Raw genomic sequence first — 24,673 nt, forward strand, 5'->3', positions numbered from 1 at the left:
GCTAGAACTGTGCTCTCTGCCATCTGCTGGATACCTTTTTGTTCTGTCTGTTTCTTGACCAGGAAACCTCAGCTAGTCTCTAACTCACCTGCCCCAGCCCGACATTGCTTTGCTCTTGCACCCGGACTCAGGCACAGGCCCCCCTCTGCTCAGCTCTTGTGGCAGGCTTTGGAAATTATCAAACTGTCGTATGGATGCAGGATCTATGTCTACCCCACTACTTTGCCTGAGCTGGCCCTGCCTTTTCCCCCGGCAACAAAGGCCCTCAGGAGCTCTCGTGACATCCGAGGCACCATGGGGGCACTGAGAAAGTCAGCTGATCAGTCTGCTGCCTCTCTAGCATTCTCCGTCCTCTGGCGGTGACCCCCAGTTTCTCTGGGGATCACTCTCCCCCTCCATCCTGGAAGTCTGGGACCCTGCCTCCAAGGCCAGCCCTAAGCCCACTGATACATGGCTCTCCTGGTCAGTGAAAGGCTGAGGGTGGGCACCTGGAGCCAAGGAGGCCCAGGAAGACCCAAACCCAGAACGCTGGGAAAGGCTCCACTCCCTCACATCTGAAGCTTCAGGGCCGTGAGTCCTGGGGCTGGTGCTGCCATTCTGTCACAGGCAGGGGCATGAGAATGAAGTCAGAGCAGAAGAGATGGCCGAGGGGTGGAGACTGAGAAAGTGGGGGAAAGGGAGGCAGGGGTCAGCCCTTGAGCTCAAAATTAAACTGTACCTTAAGGAAGCCCCTCCCATTCTCTAGATTCTTCACTTATATGAGCCATTCATGGGATCTCCTATCCCCAACACTCCACCCGAAGCTAGTGGGAACTGGGCTGTGGAACTTTCAGCTGGCTGAAAAACATTCAACTGCTACAGCCCTCACTGTCAGGCTCAGCTGTGGGGTGGAACATGCTTCCCAGACGTCAGTGAGACCTGGAGGAAGGCGGTCCTGGGACCAACATGCCCAGCCCTGTCTCCCCCTGCCAGACTGCGGGTCTCGGCCAGCAGGAGCCACGGTGTTCACCCCCGTGGCCCCAGGACAGCCCTGCAGCTGGCACGTGGGGGAGGAGTGGTCAGTAATGCTGCTGAACCTAAGGTTGTAGGGGAGGAGCCACTGCTGTGGAGCACACAGCCCAGAGTGAGTCTGCTGGGCCACAGGCCAGCCCAAGAGGCACCAAAGTCAAAGTCTGCCTGAAACACATGGCCCGCGCTGCAGGGCACATCCTTCTGAACACCCACCCCCACCTCGCCCCAGCACAGCCCTCTTCCATCCACTTTCCTTTCCCGAGCAATTCTGGCCGTATCCTGTTCCCTGGAGCTCAGCTAACAAAGCCAGGGGGTGTTTTCCCACCATTTTGAAAAACCAAATACAGCAAAACATCAGAAACTAAAAATAAGCCCTCACAGAGCAGGCCATCAGTCAGCCCTGGACTGCCACTGCCACCAGCTAAGACTGTGACATCCTCAAGGCCGCTTTGCATCAGCTCTCACAAGCGGAGGACCCACTGTCCATTTTGTTTCTCTTGGTGGAGCAGGCTGGTGCTTCCGTGAAGCCTAACACCTTTCTCTTTGGCTTCCTTCTTTTCCTGATCACTTCCTCCACAGGTTTCAGGGAGCTATTTCAGCTCTTAAGAGTGCTTAGATGCTCAATATGTACATTCATTCCCTTGGCAAGACCTTGCTCTTAACTCCTTTGTTTGGAACGATGCCGACAGCAGGCTGGGTGACGCTGCAGACCCCCAGTTTTGCCACGGTAACATCTGTGGGCGCTCCTGTTTGAACAGACCCATCCCCTGAGGTCTATGGTACCACCTTCCTTGTAGGCACGCACATTTGTGGCCAAAACGCCAACTCCATGTCTCCAAAAGACCTAGAAAACACAGAATGTTGCCTCTCCTCTTTCCCTTTATGTTGATAATTTCGACTCCAACAGATTAGTGCTATTTTTGAATTTACTAACCTCTTCTTCTGCAATATTGAATCTGCCATTAATCCACCAAGTGCATTTTTCACCTCAGACATTGTAGTGTACGTCCATGGAAGTTTGATTTGGGTCCTTTTAAAAAATATCTTCATATCTCTAATTTTGAACAGATGGAGTATAGCTATAGTAACTGTTATAATGTTCTTGTTCATTAATTCTAACATCTGTCAGTTCTGAGTTGCATTAAAATGCCTGATTCTTCTCACCGTGGATCATATTTTCCTGCTTCTTTCTGAACTTGGGTTCTCTTTAGATATAAGATCTTGTGCATTTTACCTTGTGGGCTGCTGGGTATTTTGTAATTTCTATAAACATTATTGAGCTTCGCCTGTGATATAGTTAAACTACTTGGAAACAGTTTGACCCTTTGGGATCTTGATTTTACAATCTGTCAGTGAGGTCTAGGGCTCATTATTCCCTGCAGAGGCAAGACCTTCGTGAGTCCTCTACCCTGTGTCCCACGATCTCTGTCATTCCAACCTGATGAGGGGAAAGAGGCACTGTTCCTGGGCTAGTGCATCCTCTTGGCACTTCCCTCTGGTTCTTCTTGAGGATGCTTCCCCTAGTCTCAGGGAGCTGCTTCACAGGTATGCACTGCTGAGGACTCAGTTGAACACTTGAGAAGGATCCCCTACAGAACGCCAAGTTCTCTTTCTGCCCAGGTGTCTTCTCTCCAGTACTGTCCTGCAAACTGCAGCTACCAAGGTCCTACTGGGCCCTCCACTCCCTACCTGCAATTCATGGGCAACGCTGGCCCCATCTCAGTCCCCCTTTCTCGTGCCACAGCCTGGACACTGTTTCACAGCGTTAAGCAGGGGCCTCATTTGTTTCCTGTCTATCTGTTATCACTGTTCGTCATTACTTAAGGTCCAGTCTCTCGAAAACCATTGTTTTGGATATTTGTTTTGAGGTTTTTTTTTTGGTTGCTTCATGCAAGGATAAATCCTGTTCGTCACTCCATCTTGTTCGGAAGTAGAAGTCCTCCTCTCCTTGGCTTTTGGCAGGCGTGGCCCCCTGACATCTGCCTAATTTATGTGTCCCTTGTCTCCCTGAATTTCTGACGGCTCCTCTGGTGCTGTCACCCTTGCAGGGCGGGTCTCCTGACTGGGGCTTGTGCCAGGTTCACTAGTGCATCCCCCTGTTCACACTCACCCCCACAGGTTTCATTTTTATCTCTGTGTTGACCTCTATCTTGAAGCCAGACTAGAGCCCCACACTCCCACTGCCCACTCTGCAGTGACGCCTTGAATGTCCCACATACACATTAAACACACTCCATCCAGAACTGAGCTCACTGTCCTCTCCCCAGAACTGCTGTCCCTCCAGAACCCATTCCAGAACCTGTGAATGGTACTACTATGTATCAGACCTAGAGGTAGCCTTGTCCTCCTTCCTCCCTCCCCTACCTCTTGTCCTCATCGGGGACTGTCATTTCTATGAACTCTCATCATCTCCAATGCACACCAAGCCACCATCGCTCTCATCTGCACCACTCTCACCCAGACACCTCTCCTTGGAGGTGTGACCAGAATAAAACTACTCAAATGCAAGTCTAACCACGCATCACCCTGTGGGGACCTTCCAGTGGTCTCCTGTGTGCTAGATAAGATGCGGACTCCTTTCGGGGACAAGTAAAGCCCTTGATGATCTGGCCCTTTATTAAGTCTTGGCCCTCTTGCCCACAGACCCTTATAGGTCATCATTTGCCAGAGGCCTAGAGAGCTTGGGTTGTAACTGCCTGATTTAATTAAAGCACCTTTCCAAGAAAATGCCTGGCCTCTGACGCTGGAAATCATGCCTCCCACTATCCTGCCCGAGCCCAACACAGCATACGAAGACAGGGCTGCTGCAGATGGGTGTAAAAGGCTGTACCTGGGGTCAAAAATAGTGGTCCCCCACCTCACTGCCTGTGTCATCTTGCGCAAAACACTTCCAGCCTCAGGCGCCCCATATGCAAAGTGGGTGCAATCACCCCTCCAGTCCTCAATAACATGCCAGAGATTTGTCTTTGTTGACCAGCGTGCTATAATTTGGTTTCTTCTACTGCATTTGCCCAACATCAAAACGGTGCTTGTGTGCTCGCTTGGTAGCACATATACTAAAACTGGGCCCATACAGAGAAGATTGGCATGGCCCCTGAGCAAGGATGCCACGCCAATTCGTGAAGCGTTCCATATTAAAATACAGAAAAATTGGGGCCGGCTCAGAGGCAAGGGCGCGGGGGATAGGGAGTGCGGCGCCCAGGGCAGAAAGTGAAAAGAAGCGCTGGCTCTCTGGTCGCTGTGAGCGCCGGCTGCGTGGAACTAGGTCGTGCGGGTCCAGCCCACTGGCCTAAAGGTCTCCAGGGCTGACCTCTTGCCTTCCGGCGTTGGTCGGCCCCACGGTACACGACACCCGAAACAGGACAAAACGCTCAGTTATTGGCCGTTGTATGTAGCGTCACCACAGAGCGCCGCCTTGCCAAAATCTTATTGGAGAAGCCGCCCTGCGCGCTGCAGCCCGGATTCCCGGCGCAGGTCGCGGTATTGCGACGTGACACCAGTCCCTCGGCGTCTGCCAACCCCAGACCCTGGCCCCGAGAGCTTAGTCCGATAGCGTGGGGGCGCCCTACAGACCGGCCGCCGTGGCCAGGTAGGTCGGGTTCCGGCGGCCTGCGGGCTTTCCCCACGGGAAGCGCCGGCCAAGGCCAGGACTGGACCTCAGACCCCGGCCGCTGGGACCACAGGGACGGGCCCTCCTGAGCGCCCACTGAATGCAGGGGACCAAGCTAAGCACGTAGGGAAATCGAAGGACTGGCCCAGGGTGCTGTGCGTGTGGACCGACGGTGGGACGCAGTCCCAGGTACATACGTCTCCAACCTGCGGTGCATGTGCGCTGTTTGCGCGTCATGTCCCTGCGACTTTGCCTAGGCACTCTTTGGCAGAATTCGATGGAGCTCGGGCTCTGCTGCAGGGCGGCAACCGCGGAAGCGCAAGGGTCACTTTCTGACTGGTACTTTGGCAGGTGACGGCTCCTTTTTAGGCATCAGTGCCACCTCCTGTAAATGGGGCGCTCTGCCCGAGGGGATAGTGGTAGGACCAGGTGAGAACCTGCAGTCAGTCAGTGTGGCCTGGGGTTATCTTGGAGAGCAGGTGACCACCAGCCTATTCCTGAGGCGGCAGCCAACGGGTGACCAAGTTTCCTTGAGCATGGCCAAGAGCAGGCAGGGTGTCTGGGCCTCTAGAGGGTCTCCTGTTGGAGGTCCCTACTTCTCACACAATCCTCTGGGCTAAAGTGCCCTGGGGGTGGAGGTGGGGGTGGGCTACAGCCTGATTGTCTTGTTTGTACACCACCTGGGCTTGGATTCAAGTCCCAGCTCTTTCTGCTCCTTGGAAACGTGGGAGGATCCCATAACTTCTCTAAACCTTGTTTTTTTTCACCTGTAAAATGAGGCTAACAATACCAACCTTCCACAATTATCAGAATAAATCAGACGTTGTGGATAAAGCACTTAAAAGAGACCTGGCGTTCAGTGGGAGCAGTTGCTATTGAATACACAGGGTCTGGCAAGAGTAATGTCTGCTTGAGTGTGGTTGGTAGGGTACGTGACTGTCTCCAGTGAGATGGACAGCAATTTGAACATTTTACCTAAAGTGTCCTGTGGTGTGCTTGAGTGTGATATTTTTATGTTACAGAATTATATGCTTAGGATTTTGTAATAAACAGGTGCGTTATTTGTGCCAGACCCTGTATATTAGCGGGTGGAGTGTTTGAGTGTGTTCACTCCAGCTGGGACAGACTTGGATCTGTGGCATGGTTGGACCTGTGCAAGACAGGAGGGCAAGAGGCCTCAGGCCCTCGTTTTCTTGTCAAACGCATCAGCCAGCACAGCAGTAGCTCGTGGCTGGGTCTAATGCCTCTCTAGATGAACAAGGCAGATGGAATCATTGGGGTGAGGACCGGGAGTCTGGTACTACCTACACATGCCTGAACATAAAGACTTGTTTTTTAAAGCAAGGAACCAACTATGGAAGGAACTTGTTGGAGACCAGACTTAGGTTAGAAATAAAACAAGAGGAAGGGGTTTGTTTTTGAGTGAAGCTTGGAACTTGAAACAAGGTATGAGCCCTGTTGATACCTTCTAGGTGATTTGAAGAGGGAAGGCACAGCCACGCTTCCTGGGCTTGGCAATCACCAAGCTTTCCCAAGTAGTGAAAAGTCGAGCCCCTGCTTTGGCAGAGTAGTGGCTAAGAGCCCCTGTGTGCCAGGAACAGTGAACTCAACAGTAAAAGACAGACGAGGCCCCGGAACCAGAGAGGAGACAGCCCATCGATGCCTCTCAGACCTGGGCCCTGCCCTTTGCAGCCTCCCTCAGGCAGCCTGTGCTCCAGCAGGAAAAAGTAAATATTTACTCTCAGAGGAGGTAGGTGGGGGCTGCTCCCAGAAGGTGGAACGGGGGTGGATTATGGCTTGATACTGTCAGCGGGGGAAAGCATTTTAAGTAGGAGGGTAACAGGATCAAATTGGCATTACACATGCATTTGTGGCAGTCGTAAAGCCAGTTTCCCCAATGGGCATTTGCCTGTGACTTGCCCCACCCTTATCTAACTCCCAGTCCTGCTTATCTTAGCCCCATCCATTTTAGCATCACTTCCTTAAGAAACTAGACAAGTGTCCATCCCGGGAAACCAAACCAGCAGGTAGCTCTTTTGCCAAGTAGCAGGGTAGCCTCAGCTTTCCTTTCTCACCTGCTCTCTTAGTGAAGAGCCTTAGAAATCGTATACAACAGCAGCCTCAGTTTATAAAGGGGGAAACTGAGGCCCAGGCAGGGTGATTATCCCAAGGCCACAAAACTCCACTTCGTCACACTTCCCTGAACAGACTTGCAGGACCCTTGATGGTCACAGCAGAAGTCCCATTGCTGAATCGTATGGCATCAGCTATTAACATCAGTCTTCCTTGTGAGCAGGATGGCAGGGCTGAGTATGTTTGAGCTACACTGTTTGCGTCGTGCCACGATGGTGCCAGGTAGCATATGCTTTCAGAAAGCACTGGTTGAAGGAACGCCAGACTCCCTGGCTACTAGCTTAGAGCCTGATGTGAAGTATTTTCTCCTCTAGGAAGGTTTCATTGCGTGCATTGAACTGAGCAAAAAACACTTTATGAAGTGTAACAGGGTGAAATAACTTACAAATCCAGACCACTTCCATGTGGTGTGCCAGGAGCTTGGGCTGGAGCTCGAAGGGACTGGGGCTGCAGCTCAAGGGTCTTTGGGCCCTGACGAGCTTGCCAGCGCCCTCTGTGCTCTGTAACCTGCTTTTTTCTCCACAGACTCTGATGCTGTTTCCTGTTAGAAAAAGGTTGCTCACAGCTCTGCTGCTTACTCAGCAGTGGCCCTTCCAGCCCTCCAGACACATGAGACTGGTGCAGTTCCAGGCACCCCACCTGGTGGGGCCTCACCTGGGCCTGGAGTCAGGGAATGGTGGGGGGGTCATCAACCTCAACGCCTTCGACCCCACACTGCCCAGGACGATGGTGGAGTTCCTGGAGCAGGGAGAGTCCACTCTCTCAGTGGCAAGAAGGTAAATCAGCGGGTACCCTCACCCTGTGGTGGTTGCCCGGTTTCCCCTCTCCTTCCTTCCACCCCCTCCTTGGCCTGGGGAACAGAACCAGCAGGTAGCTCTTTTGCAAGGGAGCAGGGTAGCCTCCACTTTCCTTTCTCACCTATTCTCTTAATGCAGAGCTTTAGAAATCTTATATGACAGCAGCCTCGGTTTATAGAGGGGGAAACTGAGGCCCAGGGAGAGTGATGTCCCAAGGCCACAAAACTCCGCTTCATAGTACTGCTTTCCCCGGGGGTGAAGGTGCTGCTTGCCGGAGGGGTCTGGGATCTGCCGTGCTAAGTGGCACTTTGGGAAGCGGGGGGACTGATTGGACTCTTGTCTTCTTAAGGGAAAGAGGACTGCAAAGAAGTTTTCTTCAAGATTCTTGGGTTTGGGCTAGATTAGATAGGGACTTCTGTGAAGCCAGGAGCCCTATGGCATCTGTTCTAAAGGTACCGATAGACAGTAAGACCACTCTGAGATACCATTTGTACCTTTTAAACTGGCAAAAATACAAATGTTGAACAGCACATAGTGTGGGTAAGAGTATGTCTCCTAAACTTCATGTTCTCCCAAGGTTGGAGCCTACTTCCATATCCCTGGAAGGGGTGTGTCTCTATAGTGCACTAATATGCAGCCATAATATATTGTTATGGTGAGATCTTTAAAATATGTATATGGTACATTTTTAATATGGTGTACATAATATGCTATCATTCATATAAAATGAGGAGAGGAGAAGAATAGAGTAGCTGTGAAGAGCTGCACAGGACACAGTGTATCTCCAAGGCCGGAGCAGGGGGACCAGAAGAAGGGGTAGAAGAAGAACCTTCTCAATCACTCCTATCTGCACCTTCTGAATTCCCTTACCTGGATGTGTGTGACCCAGTGAGGGAAAGGAAATCCAACTGGGTAAATATTAAACAGTGCTCTGATGTCAAAGGATAATAGTTGGCCTTGATTTTTACATTAACTCTGATTAACAGCAAAACTTGTAGCAGGACTGCTGGCCTGCTCTCAGCCAGCCCCTCCTGCTCTGGTCTCTGCAGAGCCTTGGCTGCCCAGTTGCCAGTCCTTCCACGGTCAGAGGTGACCTTCCTGGCTCCGGTCACAAGGCCAGACAAGGTGGTGTGCGTGGGCATGAATTACGTGGACCACTGCAAGGAACAGAACGTGCCTGTGCCAAAGGAGCCTATCATCTTCAGCAAGTTCGCCAGCTCCATCGTGGGGCCCTACGATGAGATCGTCCTCCCACCTGAGAGCCAGGTGGGTGCCTTCCCGCTGCCCTCTTGCGTCACTGGGGCCATCAAAAGGGTACATGGCACCCAGCTCAGTAGTGCATTAAACAGAAACCCAGGGAGAGTGATATGGGGGGTTATACAGTAATGAGACTGGCCTCAGGAATAAAATTGGTAGAAGAGAGACCTTTCCATTTATTCCCATTTGAAGTATAAAAGTAATATACCTTCACTGTAGACAGTTACAAAATTTGGCATTAGAAGCACTTTGCTTCCAAGAATAAGGACAGCATCCTACCTGACCATAGTAGTATTATCACAACCCAGCAAATTAACAGGAATAATCTCTAATGTATAGTCCAACTGAGAGATGACTTTGAATTTGGGTTCTGTTTTGTTTCTTTGTTGACCCAGGATCAAATGAGGCCACACATTGTATTTGGTTTTGTCTCTTTAGGGCCTCTAGTCTACAGATCCACAAGTATCCACAGGCTTTTTCTCAGAAAGGCCCAGTTAGTAAATATTAGACTTGCAATGCCAGATGGTGTCTGTTGCAACAGTTCAGCCTCGCCACTGCAGTGTGAAAGCGGCATGGCTGCCATGCAAATGAATAAACGTGGCTGTGTCCCAGGAGAGCTTTGTCTGCAGAACAGGCAGTGAGCAGGATTCACCTACAGGCTGAACTGTGCTGACTTCTGGTCTCTGACCACAGCCTGCTGCCCTTTTCTGTCACAACACTGACGTTTGAAGTCCAGGCAGGCTATCTTATGAGATGTCCTGCCTGTCCTGCAGTCTGGATTTGCCTGGTTGTGTCCTCATGATTAGATTCAGGTTAAACATTTTGTCAGGAGTTCTACGCAGGTGCCTCAGTCCATTTGGGCTGCTATAACAAAATAGACTGGGTGGCTTATAAACAACATTTATTTTCCACAGTTCTGGAGGCTAGTAGTGCAAGATCAAGGTGCTGATAAATTTGGTGCCTGGGAAGGCCACTTCCAGGTCCTGGATGATGTCTCCCTGTTCTGGGGTTGAAGGTCCAGGGAGCTCTCTGGGTCTCTTGAGGGCACTAATCCTATTCATGGGGTTCTGCCCTCATGACAGTCACCTCCCAAAGGCCCCACATCCTAAGCCTGTCACATTGAGGGGGTAGGTTTCAACATAGGGTTTGGAGGGATGCAATCAGTCTATACAATACAGATACTATATCTTCACACTGCATCCCACTGGAGGTTCCTGTCAGCTGCCTAAAGCTTGATCATTGGGTTTGCTCGCTGTTTGTTCACCAGACCTCTCCTTTGCGAAGGTGCAGTTCTCTGGCAATAACCTACCTGCAGTTGTTTGAGACCATGGGACTATCTTACTGCCCCACTGTTTTCACCCGAGATCCCTGGTCATCTTTACCTGACTCCGTTATTGCACTGGGGTTAGAAAACTGATTTTCTATCATGCTTTCTCCTCCTAATTAGCTGGCATTTTGTAAACAAAGGCTGCCTTTTTTTTTACTCCATTCCTTTAGAACCACTGTGAATTCTTGATTTTTATTTTTATACAGTATGTTGTAATCCATCATTTATAGTCTAATATGCAAATGATCTGTTTGGCCAGTGGGTGGCTTCAAGTTGGACCCCATCCCCATCACTTTTTGAGCACTTTCCCTGCTTTCTGTCCAGGATAGCATAGGCTTATCTTGTACTGTGTTGGACCTAGGATCAGTGCCTCTTTCTAGTGCATATTGATACTAGAGACAAGGTCGGCGCCAGGTGTGCTCGTAGCCGCTCTGGATCATTCAGAAGATCAGCCAGTTTGAAGGGTTAGGTTGCGTCTGTTTTGTAGCACTTTGCTGATTCGGTAAAGGCTGAGTATGTTTTCATTTTTGCGGCCCTGTGTATTTTTTGTGAATTCCTTATTCAAGCCTTTTGCCCATGTTTATTTTGGCATGTTGGTCTTTTTACTGTTTAAGTGAGTTAATACATTAAAGCACTGGAGTGCCTTTAATGTATTAGTGGAGTGGTGTCTGGCACACAGTAGGGTTAGCTATTATCACTTGGTACCCATCATTCTTTGGAAGTATCAAGAGTGACTTTTAAATACAGTCCACAGACCAGTGTTGGTCCTCTAGTCACCGTGGGAGCTGTGCCTCCATCCAGTGGTGCTGCCTGCCATTGCCGAGGTTTATGGGTCTACAAGTCACACCCACCCTCCACTCTGTTTTTATAATGACTCTGGGCCAGCAACTGACCCCACTGTTAGAAGCCCAAGCCTGAAGACATGGCGTGCAGCCCCCCAGCACCAAACAGGCCCCAGGGCCAGGTGATTCACTGCTCCTTTCCTGCTCTACAGGAGGTGGACTGGGAGGTAGAACTGGCCGTGGTCATTGGAAAGAAAGGCAAGCACATCAAGGTGAGGTTGAAGGGGTGGTACCCACTGTCCCTGGCCTTGGGAAGTGATCAGCTGTGGCATCTGCCTTGTCCCTTGCCTAGCACCTTTGGTGGGCTCTGGCTACTAGTGTGGGATAAAGGCTTTGTTATAGGGGTTGGTGTCATTGTGACCTAACCTCCAGTCTGGCCAAATCCCCTGCCCCCCTAGGCCACAGATGCCATGGCTTATGTGGCCGGCTTCACTGTGGCACATGACGTAAGTGCTCGTGACTGGCAAATGAGACGCAATGGAAAGCAGTGGCTGCTGGGAAAAACCTTTGACACCTTCTGTCCCCTGGGCCCTGCCTTGGTGACTAAGGACAGTGTAGCAGGTAGGTTTCTGACAGCCACCATGATACTCTTCTTGCTCTGGTCAGATATGTCAAAGCAAAGAAACAGCAGCACTCAGGAAGCGGGAGTGTGGGGACAGCTCGATGGGGAGCCCCCTCCCCTGCTGCCTTTCACTGATTCCTTAGAGAGCAAGTCTCGACTGGGCCACAAGCACATGCCCTCACCCCCTGGAAGACCACAGCCGCAGAGGTGGTGAATCTGCATTCATCCAGTGCATTACAAGAGCAGTGCTCCCCTGATGGGCAGTCGGGCTTCCTCTAGCTGCCACCACCTGGGAGAGTCTTTAGGCTGGAAGAGGGCAAAGCTGGCCCTTGAGTGTCACAGAGACTGTCACAAAGCCCATGCATTTTCTTCAGTCAGAGAGATGGAGAGGACCAACAGGATCTTCCCCAGCTACTGTGACCAGGGCCGCACTGGCTACCAGCAAGGACACCAGGAGCCAGGAGGGAAGAGGGTGGTGCAGAGGGAGCATGGCTGTTTAGGTTGGGGGTGTGTTGGGGGGGTGGGGGTAGCCTCACACCGCCTTGTTCAGTCAGTCAACAGTCAAGTTAGATTGTGTTCCAGCTGCTCTCAGAGTGTGTCTTTGTGAGTGTGTAAGACAAAGGTTAAGATAAATGTGTGGTTTGCCAGGGTACTCACTGGTGGGCCGCTCCTGCCCGAGTCAGGTGCAGGGGTTGCGCTGCTTTGCTCACGCCATTCCCCGCTGCCTCATAGATGCCAACACTTTCACATCTGCATTTGTCAGCCTTCGCTGTGGACAGATGTCCCTCTTTTTAAGGCACAAAACGGCCATGTGTCCCTCTCTGGAGGGGAGCCCCATGGTGGTGTTTCTGCATTTCAGATCCACACAACTTACAGATCTGCTGCCGGGTGAACGGGGAAGTGGTCCAGAGCAGCAACACCAGTCAGATGGTGTTCAAGATAGAAGAGCTGATAGCCTGGGTCTCCCAGTAAGTAGGGTGAAGCCCTGACCCACAGTCACCTGCAGCCGAGCTGAGCCTTCCATCCCAGGCTCTGGCATCTCAGCCCCTAGTCTCACCTGGCCCTTTTGCCCCAGGTTTGTCACTGTTTACCCCGGGGACACCATCCTGACGGGGACCCCCCCAGGTGTTGGTGTTTTCAGGAAACCTCCAGTCTTTCTCAAGGTAGGCTGGCAAAAAGGAAGAAAGGGAGAGGGACCCAGAGGCCTGGCAGGCTTGGCTCAGACCTGACAAACCCAGGCCTGTGCATGTATAGATGTGTGTGTCAGGCTGAGGACTGACCACTTGTGGCCACTCCATTGCAGAAGGGTGATGAGGTCCAGTGTGAGATTGAAGAACTGGGTGTCATTATCAACAAGGTGGTATGACAGCTCCTGCCGCAGGCCCTGGACGCAAGACGAGAGGTGGGGCGCCCACTTCCACTCAGCCCCGTACAGCTCCAGCCCACTCTAGGCTGCTCCTCTAGGTAGAGGAGGAGGAAGTGGGACTCTCCTCTTCAATAAACTTCTCAGTCTAAAGCAGCAGCTTGGTTCCTGCCCATCTTTTAAGTTTGTTTCAGGGAGCAAGATAGGGCACTGTCACGGGGTGGGGAAGGAGAACAGACACTGAGAACCTACACCAAAGACACTGCTCGGCTTGGAAAGAGGACTTGTCCAGGCTAGTCCCCTCATTTATCACACCGAAGGATGGAGAAAGCAAAAGATGGTAAGAGACAATCAAACCTCAACAATTTTATTGGCCAACCAAGGGTTTGCAGCAGCCTCAGGCTTCTGGTTTCAGGGCTCAGCTGTGTTCTGGGGCTGAGAAGTCTCAGCACAGGCTCCTCCCCCACAGTTCTAGCCACAGATGAATTGCCGGATGAACTGTTCGAGCTTTTCCTGATTGCCCCGGCTGGTGAAGGTAGGGGACAGGTGGAGCATGGGGCCTGCAGGGCTGGGTGTCTGCTGCAGCACCTGTGCCACAGAGAAGGGCTGCGAGCACTCACCATGGAGGATTCCTTCAGTGAGACCCCTGGCCTTAGGCCTCAGGGTTTGAACAGTGCTGCCTCAAACCATCCCCAGCACCCCACCTGGGAGCAGAATGAAGCAGTGGTTTGGGAAACGAAGAGGGGCAGGAAAACCATCCCATCTTCACCTCCTGTCACCACACCTGTTCTTGAGGAAAACCTGGGGTGGGCACAGGTGGGCTTCCCTGAACAGGTCTATTAGGTGGAAGCAGGGGGATAGGAGGAGGGTGAAAATGGCCTCTTACCCCCAAGTCTCTGAAAGTCCAGACAGCCCTGATGGCAAGACTTGGGTCTGCACACTCTGAGTGGGAGAAGGAAGTGAAGCTCTAGTGGGTGCAGCCAGCCACCAGCACAGGCAGCCACTGGCACAGGCTTCTCTCCCTCTCTCTGGAAGGAGAAACCACCCAAGGCAGAGCTCAGACTGTACCCAGTGGCCCTCTCTACTCTGCAGCCCTCCTTCCTGGAGTGGGGCTGGCACTGCCCAGCAGAGGGCCGCAATCCCCTGCCTCCTGCGTGCCACCTGGCTGGAACTCACCAAAAAAACCATCCTCCTGGGCAGTGGCCTGCAGGAACTGGAACAGCTGCTCCGTGTAGCGTGACTCTATGGGGCAGAGGAGACTTAGGCCCGCACAGGCAGAGCCCTGCCCTGAGCTCTCAGCCCCTCTCTGAGGACAGCCAGGGGAGTGCAGGCCTCACCTGTGTCAGGCAGCTGGCCCTGGTGAAGGAAGGTTGCAGCCTGGGCGAAGGCCTTGAGCAGTGGGCTGAGCAGGCGGCACAGGAAGAGGAAGAAGTCAGGGCAGCGAGACTGCTGACTGAGCTGGAGGGAGACAGGCCAGTGAGGGCAGCCCCCACTGTCTCCCTACTGCTTCCTTCCCTGGTGGCTTCTCCCAACGCACCCTGAAGTACCGGCCCTCAGCCTCCTCGAAGTCGTCACTGTCACTATCAGTAAAGTCTCCACTCGGTTTCCAAAGCAGCTTGGCGCTCAAATGCTGTCTCCCTGTGTCGCAGGCCTTCTGGGAGCCTGGGGTCTGGGGGCCAGAGGAGCCATTGGTCCCTGCCAGGCTGGCCAAGGTTCAGCCCCGAGTCCCCCAGATCAGATAGATGGCAGCCTAGGCACATAGTGGTACAACCAGTAAAAGCAGACCTAGGAGCCCACACAAGACCTGCTGAGCAAACCTGTAGGGTAAGAGGAAGTAGGCACCCACCCTCAAGGGCTATAGCCCTATGGACAAGAAATGTGGGGGCAGGAGGCGTGCAGAGAACCTCAGAGGTACAACTGTGCAGTCCTGTTATGACAAACGGGCCTGGGGCTGGTAGACACACAAGTCCTAAGGTACAGAGCTGCAGAGGCAGGGCCCAGGCTTCCCTGTTTGCTTGGCCAGAGGCTGCCTGCCCCCACAGCACAAGGCTGAGGGAGGCCAGACCCAGGCAGGAGCTTTGTCTCTAGTGACTCTGCCTACCTCCTCAGCAACCAGGAGCCCACACTGGATGAGACGGTCCAGCACCTCCTGACAGTAGCAGTAGGAAGACTGGCAGGGCTGGGGAAAAAGGCGTCTCTGTGGCGTCAAGCGAGCCAGGCAGTGGGCAGGACAGGCACAGCCCTGCCACAACCCAGGGGTGCCCGGGTCTGAGGGGACTGGGGGGAGGCCTGACCTGCAGCAGTAGCAAGTCCTGTGGCAGCAAGTGCAGCAGCAGCAGGACCTGGTGGTACAGCTCCTTCTGGCTCAGCAGCTCGATGCCCTGCAGCTCCCAGGGCCCCTCTGGTGACACTCTGCCTGCCAGCAGTGCCCGAACTGCACAGGCTGGGGAGGGGGCCGGGTGTGAGGAAGGAAGCCATCCCCTAATCAGACACCCAGCCCACTCCTGGACCCTCAGGACTCACCTCCCACAGCCTCACTCAAGAAGGCAGGCAGCAGCTCGGAGCTCAGGCGTGCCAAGTGAATGAGGCCTGGGCTGGGCCGAGGCACCACCAGCAGGTCCCCCTGGCGAATGCGCAGCAGAGCCACTTGTGCCCGCATCAGTTTCAGCGTGTGCCGTACCAGGCAACGCAGCTGACCTGAGAAGCCCACGTCAAAGCCACGAAGCAGTATTTCCTCTGTCAGCCAAGCGAACTCTCCCAGGAGCTTAGACAGGAACACACCCTGGGTGGGTAGTGGCAGGGCTGAGCAGCAAGACCATACCACTCCCCAGCCGCGCCTTCCCTCACCGCACTGCCTACCTTCCGATGCTTAAACAGCAGCAGCGTCGCCATGATGGCTGTGCTCATCACCGCAGAGCTTGCCACGCTGGCTGCAGCCGGGGTGGAGGGACGTGGCTCAGGGGCCTGGGCCCAGCAGCCCAGTTCCATTGCCCAGTGTTTGGGCCGAGGACAGTCCCCTGCTTCCCTGGCTGCAACCCTCCCACCTCCCCAGCAACTCTGCCCAAGGGAAGGGGAGAGCAGGCCTGCCCGGTCCTTGGCCACCCCTTCCCAGTGAAGAACTGGCATTTGTCAAATGTGCTGAGACAGCAGGGAGTTTGGGGACCTTTCCTGCCTCGTAGGCCTACCCATCAACCCACAGCCTCTGCCACAGAGGGGTACCTGAGAAGACAGTCCTAACGATCATTCTGTAAGAACCCCCTCTGTGACAGGTACAGTGTGAAGTCCCTCTCGTGCATTATTCCACTCAGTCAATGTTACCGCATTTACAGCTCAGGAGATCAGGCTCAGAGGTGAAATGGGGAGCGAAGGCAGGGCCAGCCAGGGTGACCTTGGGTAGGTGGCCTAGACCCTGGCATCTGTCCTTCGTACATGCTGTCCTCTGTGGCTCAGGCAGCCATCTGTGTGCACTCACTAAGGGCTCCCTTGTGCTGTCCCTGGTTGCCACACTCCTCTTCACACATGGCAAGTGGGTCACACAGAAGGGAGGGTCAGGTGCAGAGACCCATTTGGAACGGAGGGCTCGGACACCCCACTGACCCAGAGAGGAGGACCAGCTCAGGACTGTCCCCAAAGGCCCAGACCTAATTTCCCTCACCATTCCGGATGTGACGGCCCAGCCTCCTGACCAGGAGCTGGTCCTCTTCTTTGAGGGCCAGCAGGGGCCCAGTTACTGGGGTCCACTCCTGCTCCTTCTCAGTGTCTGGGATGACAGTACTGGAAGAGAGACCGATTGGAGGATGAGAGGAGCCAGCCTACGGACAGTCTTGGGGAAGCCTAGAGCTTTCCCAGAAGAGTGTTTCCCCAGGCCAGCCTAGCCCTAGGGCAGAGTTGGCCTTGTAACACCAGCCCCTTTCAGCCTCTGCCATTTCCCCAATCAGATTAGAGGCAAGGAGGGGTCCCCGGCACTGTTCTAGATGACCCAGAATATCTGGTGAGGGAAGGCTAAAGCTGGTGATGTCTATGGCTCTGTGCTGAAAGACCGCCTGCCGTGCTCTGGGGGGTCACATCCACCCCTGCCCCTACCTTTGGCCCAGCACAATGGGCTGCAGCAGCTGCTCCAGGGTCTGCCTGCTGCCCCAACAGCTTCTGGCATTGATAGTGTATTCCTGTCCAGGACAAAGCTCTCAGGTTGCCTGCTTGCCCACCAGGAAACCTGCACACAGCTCACAGGTAGATGAGGCTATCCCTGCAGTGGTGGTGAGGGCCGGGCTGCCAGGAGCCCCAGAACAGACCTCAGGTCCTCCCAGATTTGCCCAAAGACTCCATACCTGCAGGGAGAAGGGCTGGGACAGGTGCACACGAACGCTGGTCCGGGGGCTGCAGCACCAGCCTCGCAGGCTCCGCAGGACAGCCAGAGCTACTGTCCACAGCCCCAGTGGGGCTGTGGCCTGCGGGGAGGGAGAGGCTGAGGGAGCTGGCTCGCCTGGAGCACTGCTCTCTGCTCAACTTTATCTTGCAAATGGTACCTGACCATGACCTCTCTAAGCTTGTTTTCTCATCAGTGAAACAGGAGAAATCCCTCCCTAGTGGGGTCTTTTGGGGATGAAACAGGATGACAGCATCAGCTTGGCAGGTGCCACAGGATGGTTGTGGGGGAGAACTCTTTTGCACCACCCTGACCCGAGCCCTGAGGGGCACTCAGCCACAGGGCACAATATACAGTGTCTCTTCTCTGGAGATGGTATCCATGTAGAGTCCCAAGGGGTAGGAGGGTCTCACATGGTGTGTATCCCGTGCATCTGGAACCAGGTCATAGGTGACGGCCACTGGCACTAGCATAGCATCTGGGACAATGCCTGCCTGGACCGCCTGGACCACCAGTCCCAGCCAGGCCTGGCCCAGGGCTGACAGCCAAGGGCCCTGGGTCCCAGGGGGCTCTTCCAGGAAGATAAGCAGGGGCTGCCTGCTGACCAGCAGCTGCTCCACAACCTAGATGGGGGTGGGGAAGTAGTGACAGGCAGGTATCAAGGCCCGAGCAGCACTAGGCACCCATGCCCTGACTTGGCCCCATACAAACACCACTGGGGGCACTCACCGCGTGGACCAGAGCCCTTGCAAGAACCCCCTCAGGGTTGTCCAGGGAGAGGTTGGCCTCTGGGGGCAGGAAAATCCCCCCAAGCTTCCTCAGCAGAACTCTGTGGGGCACAGGGCAGACAGTCTGATGAGGGAAGGGGCTCAGGAGATGGGACCAAGCAGGAGGTTAATGAGAGCGCTGGCCCACCCAGGGCCAGCCTGGATTCTGCCTGAACATGCTGAGGCCAGGCATGGCCCCAGAAACCATAGCTGACCATCTGAGCCCACAGGCTGGACTGGTAGAAGGTTAGGAGCTAAAAGGCCAGGAAGAGGGCCTGTGGGGAGCTGCTGCCAGCACACCCCCACCTACATCCCCACATTCCCTGCCCCAGCCGGGGGACTGCCATGTACGTGTAGGGCCACACAGCTTTTACCTGAGGATAGGGGAGCAGGCACAGGGGTCCCAAGCCACACGGAGCACGCCCAGGCCCTGAGAGAGCAGCACAAAGGGCAGTAGGAGCCCGTCCAGGAGTGACTTGTGGGTAGAGAGGAGGACGAGTGGCGAGCCCTGCTTGGGGAAAGCCAGACGGAAGTGCCAACCCATCTCCACCCTGAACATGCAGAGAGCTGAAACCCTGCGCCTCCAGACCCAGGGCAGCCACACAGGGATGAAAGGTTCAGCTGTGCAGTTCTGCCTCAGAGCACATTTCCCAAAAGGAGAGCCGCTCTGTTGACAACCTTTAAGGTAGTGCACTGGTGTAATGGCTGTTAAGACCATGACGGAAAGACATGAGAGGAAGTCTGTTGGAGCAGAGCTGTGAGGCATGAAGAGAAGGTCATCAAAGAGCAGTGGGGTCTTCCCACCAGGGGACGGGGCTGGTCCTGACCCAGGGCTTGGCCTAGCTCTGCTCCTACCACCCCATCCCACTGGAGGGCAGGCTTACCGCCTGGGCGGCCTGGTGGACCATCTTCATGTGGCCCTTGTGGAGCTGCACGTTCAGGAAGAGGCGGTTCAGGAACCGAAGTACTGCCCAGCTGAACAGCCTGGAGAGCAGCAAGAACCAGTCTGAGGTGTGGTGGGCGCTGCCCACAAGGCAGGGCCCCCCAGCATCTCAAAGGGCCTCTGATGCTGTCCCTATTTTATAGAAGAGGAAAGTGAGGCTCAGAGAGGTTACAGAAACTGCCAAGTGGTGGGGAAAGCTAAGAAGCACTAGACTGGCAGACAGGCCTGATACCAGAGCCCAGGCCTGTGGGACGCTGATACACCTGCAAGACCTGCTGGTATGGCTGCTTCACATTAGTTTCAGATCATCTCTCTGGCCCAGTTTACCCAAAGTTGATTATCGGACTAAGACTCTCTCCAGGTATAACCTGGGCTGCTCTTTGTGAATTGCTAGGAAAGGTGAAATAAAAAGGGAGGATTTTGTGATCCAAGAAGGAAAGAGGAAAATTGAAAGGGACTGGCTTTAAATGAGAACGGAAGCGTAGATGCAGGTAGCATGATGAGGTGGCAGACAAGCAGCATGCCCTCATCTGATGGCACGAGATAGGGCGTCAGCTGACAGTGGGTGAGGCTGAGAAGGGGCCGACAGGACCGGAGCCTGTGCCCCTTGGAGAACTGCACTCAGAAGGAAGCAGGTCCACACAGTGTTTCCTTTTCCAGCAACATTTGGCTGCTCCGATACAGAGAAGGCAGGTTGCTGGGTTCAAACAGAACTGATTGTGCCCAATGACCCCATCACAGGGGCGTGATTATTTGCCAAGCCTTGGAGTTGAAGCTGCACCAGGAAGGGCTAATGTCCAGTACAAAGGTGGCTAGCTCAGGGGACTGGAAGTCTCAAAAAAGTCTAAAGAATTTTTCTGTGGAGAGCTGGTCAAAGTCCCCAACCTCCTCTACTTTCTATCCTTCCTCAGGTAACTTCTCAGCTCTGTCAGGACAGCTGAGCCTGACACACTCCACCCTGTGCCCTTTTCCCTCCATAACTCACCCGTGCCCTCACTTTAACCATCATCCCTGTGCCGAAGCTCTGCAAATGTACATCTCTTGCCCCAGCCTCCCTCCTGAGTTCCAGGCTCACATAAACAAATGCCTCCACCAGCACATCAGGTATCTGAAACTCTATCTCCAAAACATCCTTTGTGGAACAAACTCACTCCTCCGGAACCGGCACCCCCATCCATATCACCAAGTACTTGGCCAGAAACCAGCTCACCTGTGAGCTTCCTCTTTTCCCTCACTGCCCACCCTGACCTCCAGTCCAGTGAGTCCCATTAATTTCGCATTGGTCTGTCAATCCATTTGTCCAATCTCTACTGTCACCTCCCATCCAAGCCATCACCATGTCTCTCCTGGACTAACAAAAGAGCCTCCCAGATGGTCTGTTCTCTACTCTTGATCCTAATTAATCTTGTTGTCATTCCCTACTTAAAATCTTTCCATTACTTGTCACCACACTTAGAAATCAAAATCCAAACTTCCTGTATGGCCCTGTGTATCTAGTCCCTTCTCCCTCTCATTTCATCCCTAACAGCCACTGGCCAGCTTCCAGCCACCTTGGCCCCATGAGCAAACCTGGCCCTTTCCTGCAGCCATAGCTCATGCTATTCACTCTAGTGGGACTGTTCTGACCATCCGTGGACCCCTTCCCCCAAGACAGGCTCCTTTCCCCCTTTCATCTCTGTCTTGCAAGTCTCTTCCTCCCCTCCAGGTGCTCTTAGCCCCAGCCCTATTCTGTTCTCACAGCCATGTGTATCTCTGTTCATTCTGACCTGTGCACCCCTAATTCCCCGGGAATAGCACCCGCATCTAAAAGGAGCTCAGACTGTGCAGACGAATGCGAGAGGGAGCAGGTGGTGACAGTGGAATGGATGCGGGAGGGAGGTTGGGAGCCAATAAAACCAGTCACCACTGCCCCTTCCCTCTCTCCGCAGGAATGTGACCTGTGGAGATGTGAAAAGATGAAGGGTGGCACTGGAGTCTGGGCCATGACCAGGGGTTCCTGGAGTGACCCCCAGGACATTGAACACCCAAGCCAGCAGTGGGAGAAACTGTGCTGGAAGTTGGGGGCTGGCTCAGATCAAAGCCCCTTCCCATATCCAACTGGCCCCACCAAGGAGCCAGCTGTCCTCAAAAGCTCTCATTGTCCAGATCAGGGGCTCCCTCAGGCCCTCTGGTAACACACCATCTGGATCCCCAGTGCGGGGGCAGGGTCTAGTCCTTTCCTAAACCTAGTCAACACCCACTCTCCAGAAAGGCGAAGGCTCTAGGGACAAGTGTCCCTTAGCACAAAGTTACCTGATCAGAAAGGGGCGAGGCGGGGCCTGGATGTGACCCAGGATGCGCTGCACCTCTTTCTTCACAAGGCCGGGCACCTGGCCTTCCCCAGCTCCTCCTGGGGCCCTTCCTGAGATGACATTCTGTACGCTACAGTGTAGGGAAAGTGATGTCAGGCTGGGGCATGCCTCAGTTTCCTCAGGTCATTTCCATCAGCCCCATAGCCTCCCCAGAGCACGTCTTCCAGTCTTTACCCTCCATTTTTAAGGTAGGGACCTAGGCATAGCTAACATTCTAGAAACCAGGCCTCTCAATCACCCCTGCCTAGAGCCTCTGTCATCCTTTCAAGGATCCTAGAAGTAGCAGCCCAACCCCAGTCCCTGCCTCCTCACCCAGTGCTTTCCATGACCTTCTGTAGCTCATCCCAGCAGGGGGGTATGTGCTGCTCCAGGGACCACAAGAAATAGCAGAGCCTCCGAACCAGCCAGCCCCGAAACCTGAACATGGCCCCAGAAATAGGGTGAAGATCTTTTAGAGGGTCTACCTCCCACTAGGACCCAGAGAGGTAGTCCATGAGGAAGGGATCACACCCCAGTCCCATGGCCTGGGAACACCTGAGCTTGGCTTATCACAGAGCAGGATGAGGAAGCACCTGTCCCATTCCCACCCCCTCCCCGCTGAGTGGGACACCGACACACAACAGGCAGCCCATAAATGCTAACTGGAGGAACTACAGGAAAGTTTCTGCCCTTCCCTGCCTCTCTGCCTGTGTGTGCAGCAAAGGGCAGGGGACTTCTTTCCCATTGGAGGAAGAAATTGACACCACAAAGCAGGGTCCTAGCAGCCCCACATCTCAGGGCCCTGCTTACCCCTGCCTTTAACTACCTGGTGTTCTCCTCCTTTACCAAGATCACATTGCAGAAGCCCAGGTCCATTATGCTTCTGTGGAAGAGGGACTCCTGCCCAAGAGGGGGCAGGGATAGCATGCATGACTTTGGGGGGTCTTTGCAAACCAGCGAAGGAAAGCTCCTGCTCTGTCTTCCCAGTCTCTGCCTGGCGGCTTATCGTGCCTGCTAGGAGACAAGACTGGAGCACAGCATTTCCCAAAAGATCCTGAAGCTCATTCAGGAAACAGGGTCCTGTGGTCAAAACGGAAGGGCTGCCTTCTCTACAGCAGCAGCCGCTTGGAGAGGGGCATATTAAAGTCTCTGAGGTCTCTCGTCTACCACAGAGAACATACATGCAGCCCGGATCTCCACCAGAACTGTGGGTCTCATCAGCACCAGCACATCCGCATGGACACACAGAAGACCTCAACCCTGTACTGAGTACTGGGTGACTCTGAGTGGGTGGGCCCCCCAAAATGAACAGCAGGACTGTGCAAGCATGCTCAGATCCCAGCTCCCTGACCACACTCTGTTCTCTCAGGTGCCTCTGCACCTCCCTACCCAACTCTCCCAGGGTTGCGAGCCAGCCGCAGGCCAACAACACAGCCAGTATCAGTGCCTCCATTCCCCTGAAAGACGAGCAAAGGCATGGGCAGGGAGGGCCAAGCCTGGAAGGACATAATGGAAACCATGGCTCCCACAACCAAGATACCCCAAGCTCCCAGGGTGGGGCTCAGCCTTACATTACTCACCCAGCTCTTTGGGGTGCAGGTCTGGCAGCAGCGACCCACAAAGGGGCGATATTTCCCCAGGAATGGGGTGATAGCCTCTAGCTTCGTCCCCAAGCCTGAGGACCACTGGTTGGTCTGGAAAGTGGCCGCAGAGAGAGATGGGAAGACTCAAGGTCCTCGGCAGAGAAAGGAAGCCTCCAAGAGTGAAGTGCTCAGGAGTGGGGGTGGGAGGCCAGAGGATATTCTGGGAATGGAAGGGGCCATACTACCTCCTGGCCATTCTGGCTGCTCCTCTGCTGAGTTTGGAGTCTAGCTCCCAAAATGGCATCCATGGGGGCCGATAGATCTGAGAAAGGCCACCTACTTCTCTTCCTCTCACCACAAGGACCTGACCTGGGGAGAGATGGAAGGATGGAGGCGCTACTGGAGTCTGGGCCATAACCTGGGTTCCTGTGGTGACCACCAAATTTCCATCCCTGGGACAGACAGCATCCAGGACAGCAGTGATGAGAAACTGGGCTGGAAGCCAGCTTAGACCAAAGCCATGCCCCATACCCACCTGGTCCCACGAAGGAGCCAACTGTCCTCAGAAAGTGTCAGTGTCCAGATCAGGGGCAACCTGAGGACTAACATAAAGGAAGTCTGTCTTACCATCAATACCCACCCGAATGTCCCAGCATAGATGAGGGCTACACGGGTGACTCAGACCCCTTCTGTGCAGAGGGAAAGAACAAGGCTGGGTTGGCAGGAAAGAGGCATGTGACTGCCAAGGAGGAACAGAACCATTGCCACAAGGCCACCAGGTCCTGTTCAGCTGCTCTTCACACAAGAGGATGGCCTTTCACCTACTCAACCCTTATAGGAATATGGGCCAGGTACTAGGTGGGGGACAGCTGGGGAGTTGAGACACAGGGAAATACCACATAGATCTGTTCCCAAGGAATGCTCTTAGGATTGGAGACCAGACAAACTTTTCCACAATATATCCCCTCTTACAGAGCACTCTCAGCAGAAGATCCCACTGCCCCTCCTTCTCATAATATTCCTCTGAACTGACAGACATCTATTCCATAAGGCAGCACTGAACCCCTCTTGGCCCAGAAATTAGGCCCTAAAAACTCCTCTACCCTGATCCCTGACCATGTCCCTGATGGGTAGGCTGGTCTATTTAATAACATTATCCTTGTCCCCACCACAGATTGCATGTGCCCATGTGGGTGCACCTCTCCCCTTCCTACCAAATTCTCCCCATGGCTCTAAGTCCATGATGCCTCTGGATCGTCCTCTAGGGTTTTCCCCTCCTCCTTGGTTCCCCCAGCCCAGGCTTGCTGGGCTAGGAGCCTCCTCCAGAGCTAAGGTTTCACTTCCTCAAGTCATCCGAAAGAGTCATGAGGGCCGGGGTTGCAATTGACTCATCACTGACCACCAGTCTGCCTGCACAGGTGAGGGACCCAGGAAGACAGATGACTGGCTGTAATTTCCTCTCCCAGAATTCCTCTGGGTCTCTCCTCCTTTCCCTAATTGCCACTACTTAAAACTATAAAGCCCAGTGGTACCAGGATCACAATCCCTGCAGTTCATGAGCTCTGGTAGACTCACCCCAAATGCACTTCCCAGTCACAGACACTTGGTACAGGGAGCTCCCACGCCATCTGGGGAGTCCTGCTTGCTTTTCGAGGAGGTTCACTCCTCAGCCTCACCCCACTTCTCTCTCAAAAGCTAACCCCACTAGATCTGTGCTAACCCTAACAGGGCCAGGAAGAGTACAAGACAGGGCCAGGGGTAAGTCCCATTCACCAATTACGT

At 53.9% G+C, this 24,673-nt stretch overlaps 2 protein-coding genes and 1 non-coding gene across 8 annotated transcripts; 2 read left to right on the top strand and 1 right to left on the bottom strand.

Annotated features, from left to right (window-relative positions):
- The first annotated feature begins 4,044 nt into the window (after nt 1-4,044).
- LOC123812229 lies at nt 4,045-4,150 on the top strand. Its single transcript, XR_006784517.1, has one exon. It is a non-coding gene; the product is annotated as a U6 spliceosomal RNA (small nuclear RNA).
- A 298-nt stretch (nt 4,151-4,448) lies between these two features.
- FAHD2A (fumarylacetoacetate hydrolase domain containing 2A) lies at nt 4,449-13,058 on the top strand. 6 transcript variants are annotated; one of them, XM_045828729.1, is made up of 9 exons: nt 4,449-4,810; nt 6,094-6,371; nt 7,280-7,530; nt 8,601-8,817; nt 11,130-11,189; nt 11,376-11,538; nt 12,399-12,507; nt 12,615-12,702; nt 12,843-13,058. In XM_045828729.1, the coding sequence occupies exons 3-9, from the start codon at nt 7,286-7,288 to the stop codon at nt 12,903-12,905; spliced, it is 945 nt and encodes a 314-aa protein (XP_045684685.1). In that variant the 5' UTR covers nt 4,449-4,810; nt 6,094-6,371; nt 7,280-7,285; the 3' UTR covers nt 12,906-13,058. The 6 variants fall into 6 exon arrangements, with proteins under 6 accessions (XP_045684685.1, XP_045684688.1, XP_045684686.1 ...); XM_045828732.1 differs by having other exon boundaries at nt 6,094-6,348; XM_045828730.1 differs by having other exon boundaries at nt 4,449-4,600.
- Nucleotides 13,059-13,373: 315 nt separating this feature from the next.
- GPAT2 (glycerol-3-phosphate acyltransferase 2, mitochondrial) lies at nt 13,374-23,199 on the bottom strand. Its single transcript, XM_045828206.1, has 21 exons — nt 23,137-23,199; nt 22,889-23,002; nt 22,135-22,208; nt 21,642-21,746; nt 21,271-21,399; nt 18,920-19,019; nt 18,410-18,543; nt 17,998-18,097; nt 17,682-17,891; nt 17,231-17,350; nt 16,986-17,068; nt 16,558-16,676; nt 15,762-15,832; nt 15,426-15,684; nt 15,197-15,345; nt 15,004-15,081; nt 14,440-14,571; nt 14,240-14,360; nt 14,079-14,144; nt 13,789-13,844; nt 13,374-13,490 (listed from the first exon to the last, which is right to left on the bottom strand). The coding sequence occupies exons 1-21, from the start codon at nt 23,197-23,199 to the stop codon at nt 13,374-13,376; spliced, it is 2,400 nt and encodes a 799-aa protein (XP_045684162.1).
- Nucleotides 23,200-24,673: the final 1,474 nt, after the last annotated feature.

Source organism: Phyllostomus hastatus, unplaced genomic scaffold, assembly GCF_019186645.2.
Source record: "Phyllostomus hastatus isolate PE091 unplaced genomic scaffold, TTU_PhHast_1.1 phas_scaffold_78, whole genome shotgun sequence".
In the NCBI taxonomy this organism is placed as follows: domain Eukaryota; kingdom Metazoa; phylum Chordata; class Mammalia; order Chiroptera; family Phyllostomidae; genus Phyllostomus; species Phyllostomus hastatus.

What these genes read in the sequence shown, in the direction of transcription:
- GPAT2 (XM_045828206.1), bottom strand. Translation starts at nt 23,199, where the DNA reads ATGGATGCCATTTTGGGAGCTAGACTCCAAACTCAGCAGAGGAGCAGC. An exon ending in TCCACCAGGCCGCCCAGGCG is followed by an intron (nt 18,544 to 18,919) that starts GTAAGCCTGCCC and finishes TTCCCCAAGCAG; the next exon opens with GGCTCGCCACTCGTCCTCCT. An exon ending in CTTGAGTGAGGCTGTGGGAG is followed by an intron (nt 15,346 to 15,425) that starts GTGAGTCCTGAG and finishes CCCCCTCCCCAG; the next exon opens with CCTGTGCAGTTCGGGCACTG.
- FAHD2A (XM_045828729.1), top strand. Translation starts at nt 7,286, where the DNA reads ATGCTGTTTCCTGTTAGAAAAAGGTTGCTCACAGCTCTGCTGCTTACT. An exon ending in ACTCTCTCAGTGGCAAGAAG is followed by an intron (nt 7,531 to 8,600) that starts GTAAATCAGCGG and finishes TGGTCTCTGCAG; the next exon opens with AGCCTTGGCTGCCCAGTTGC. An exon ending in TCCTCCCACCTGAGAGCCAG is followed by an intron (nt 8,818 to 11,129) that starts GTGGGTGCCTTC and finishes CCTGCTCTACAG; the next exon opens with GAGGTGGACTGGGAGGTAGA.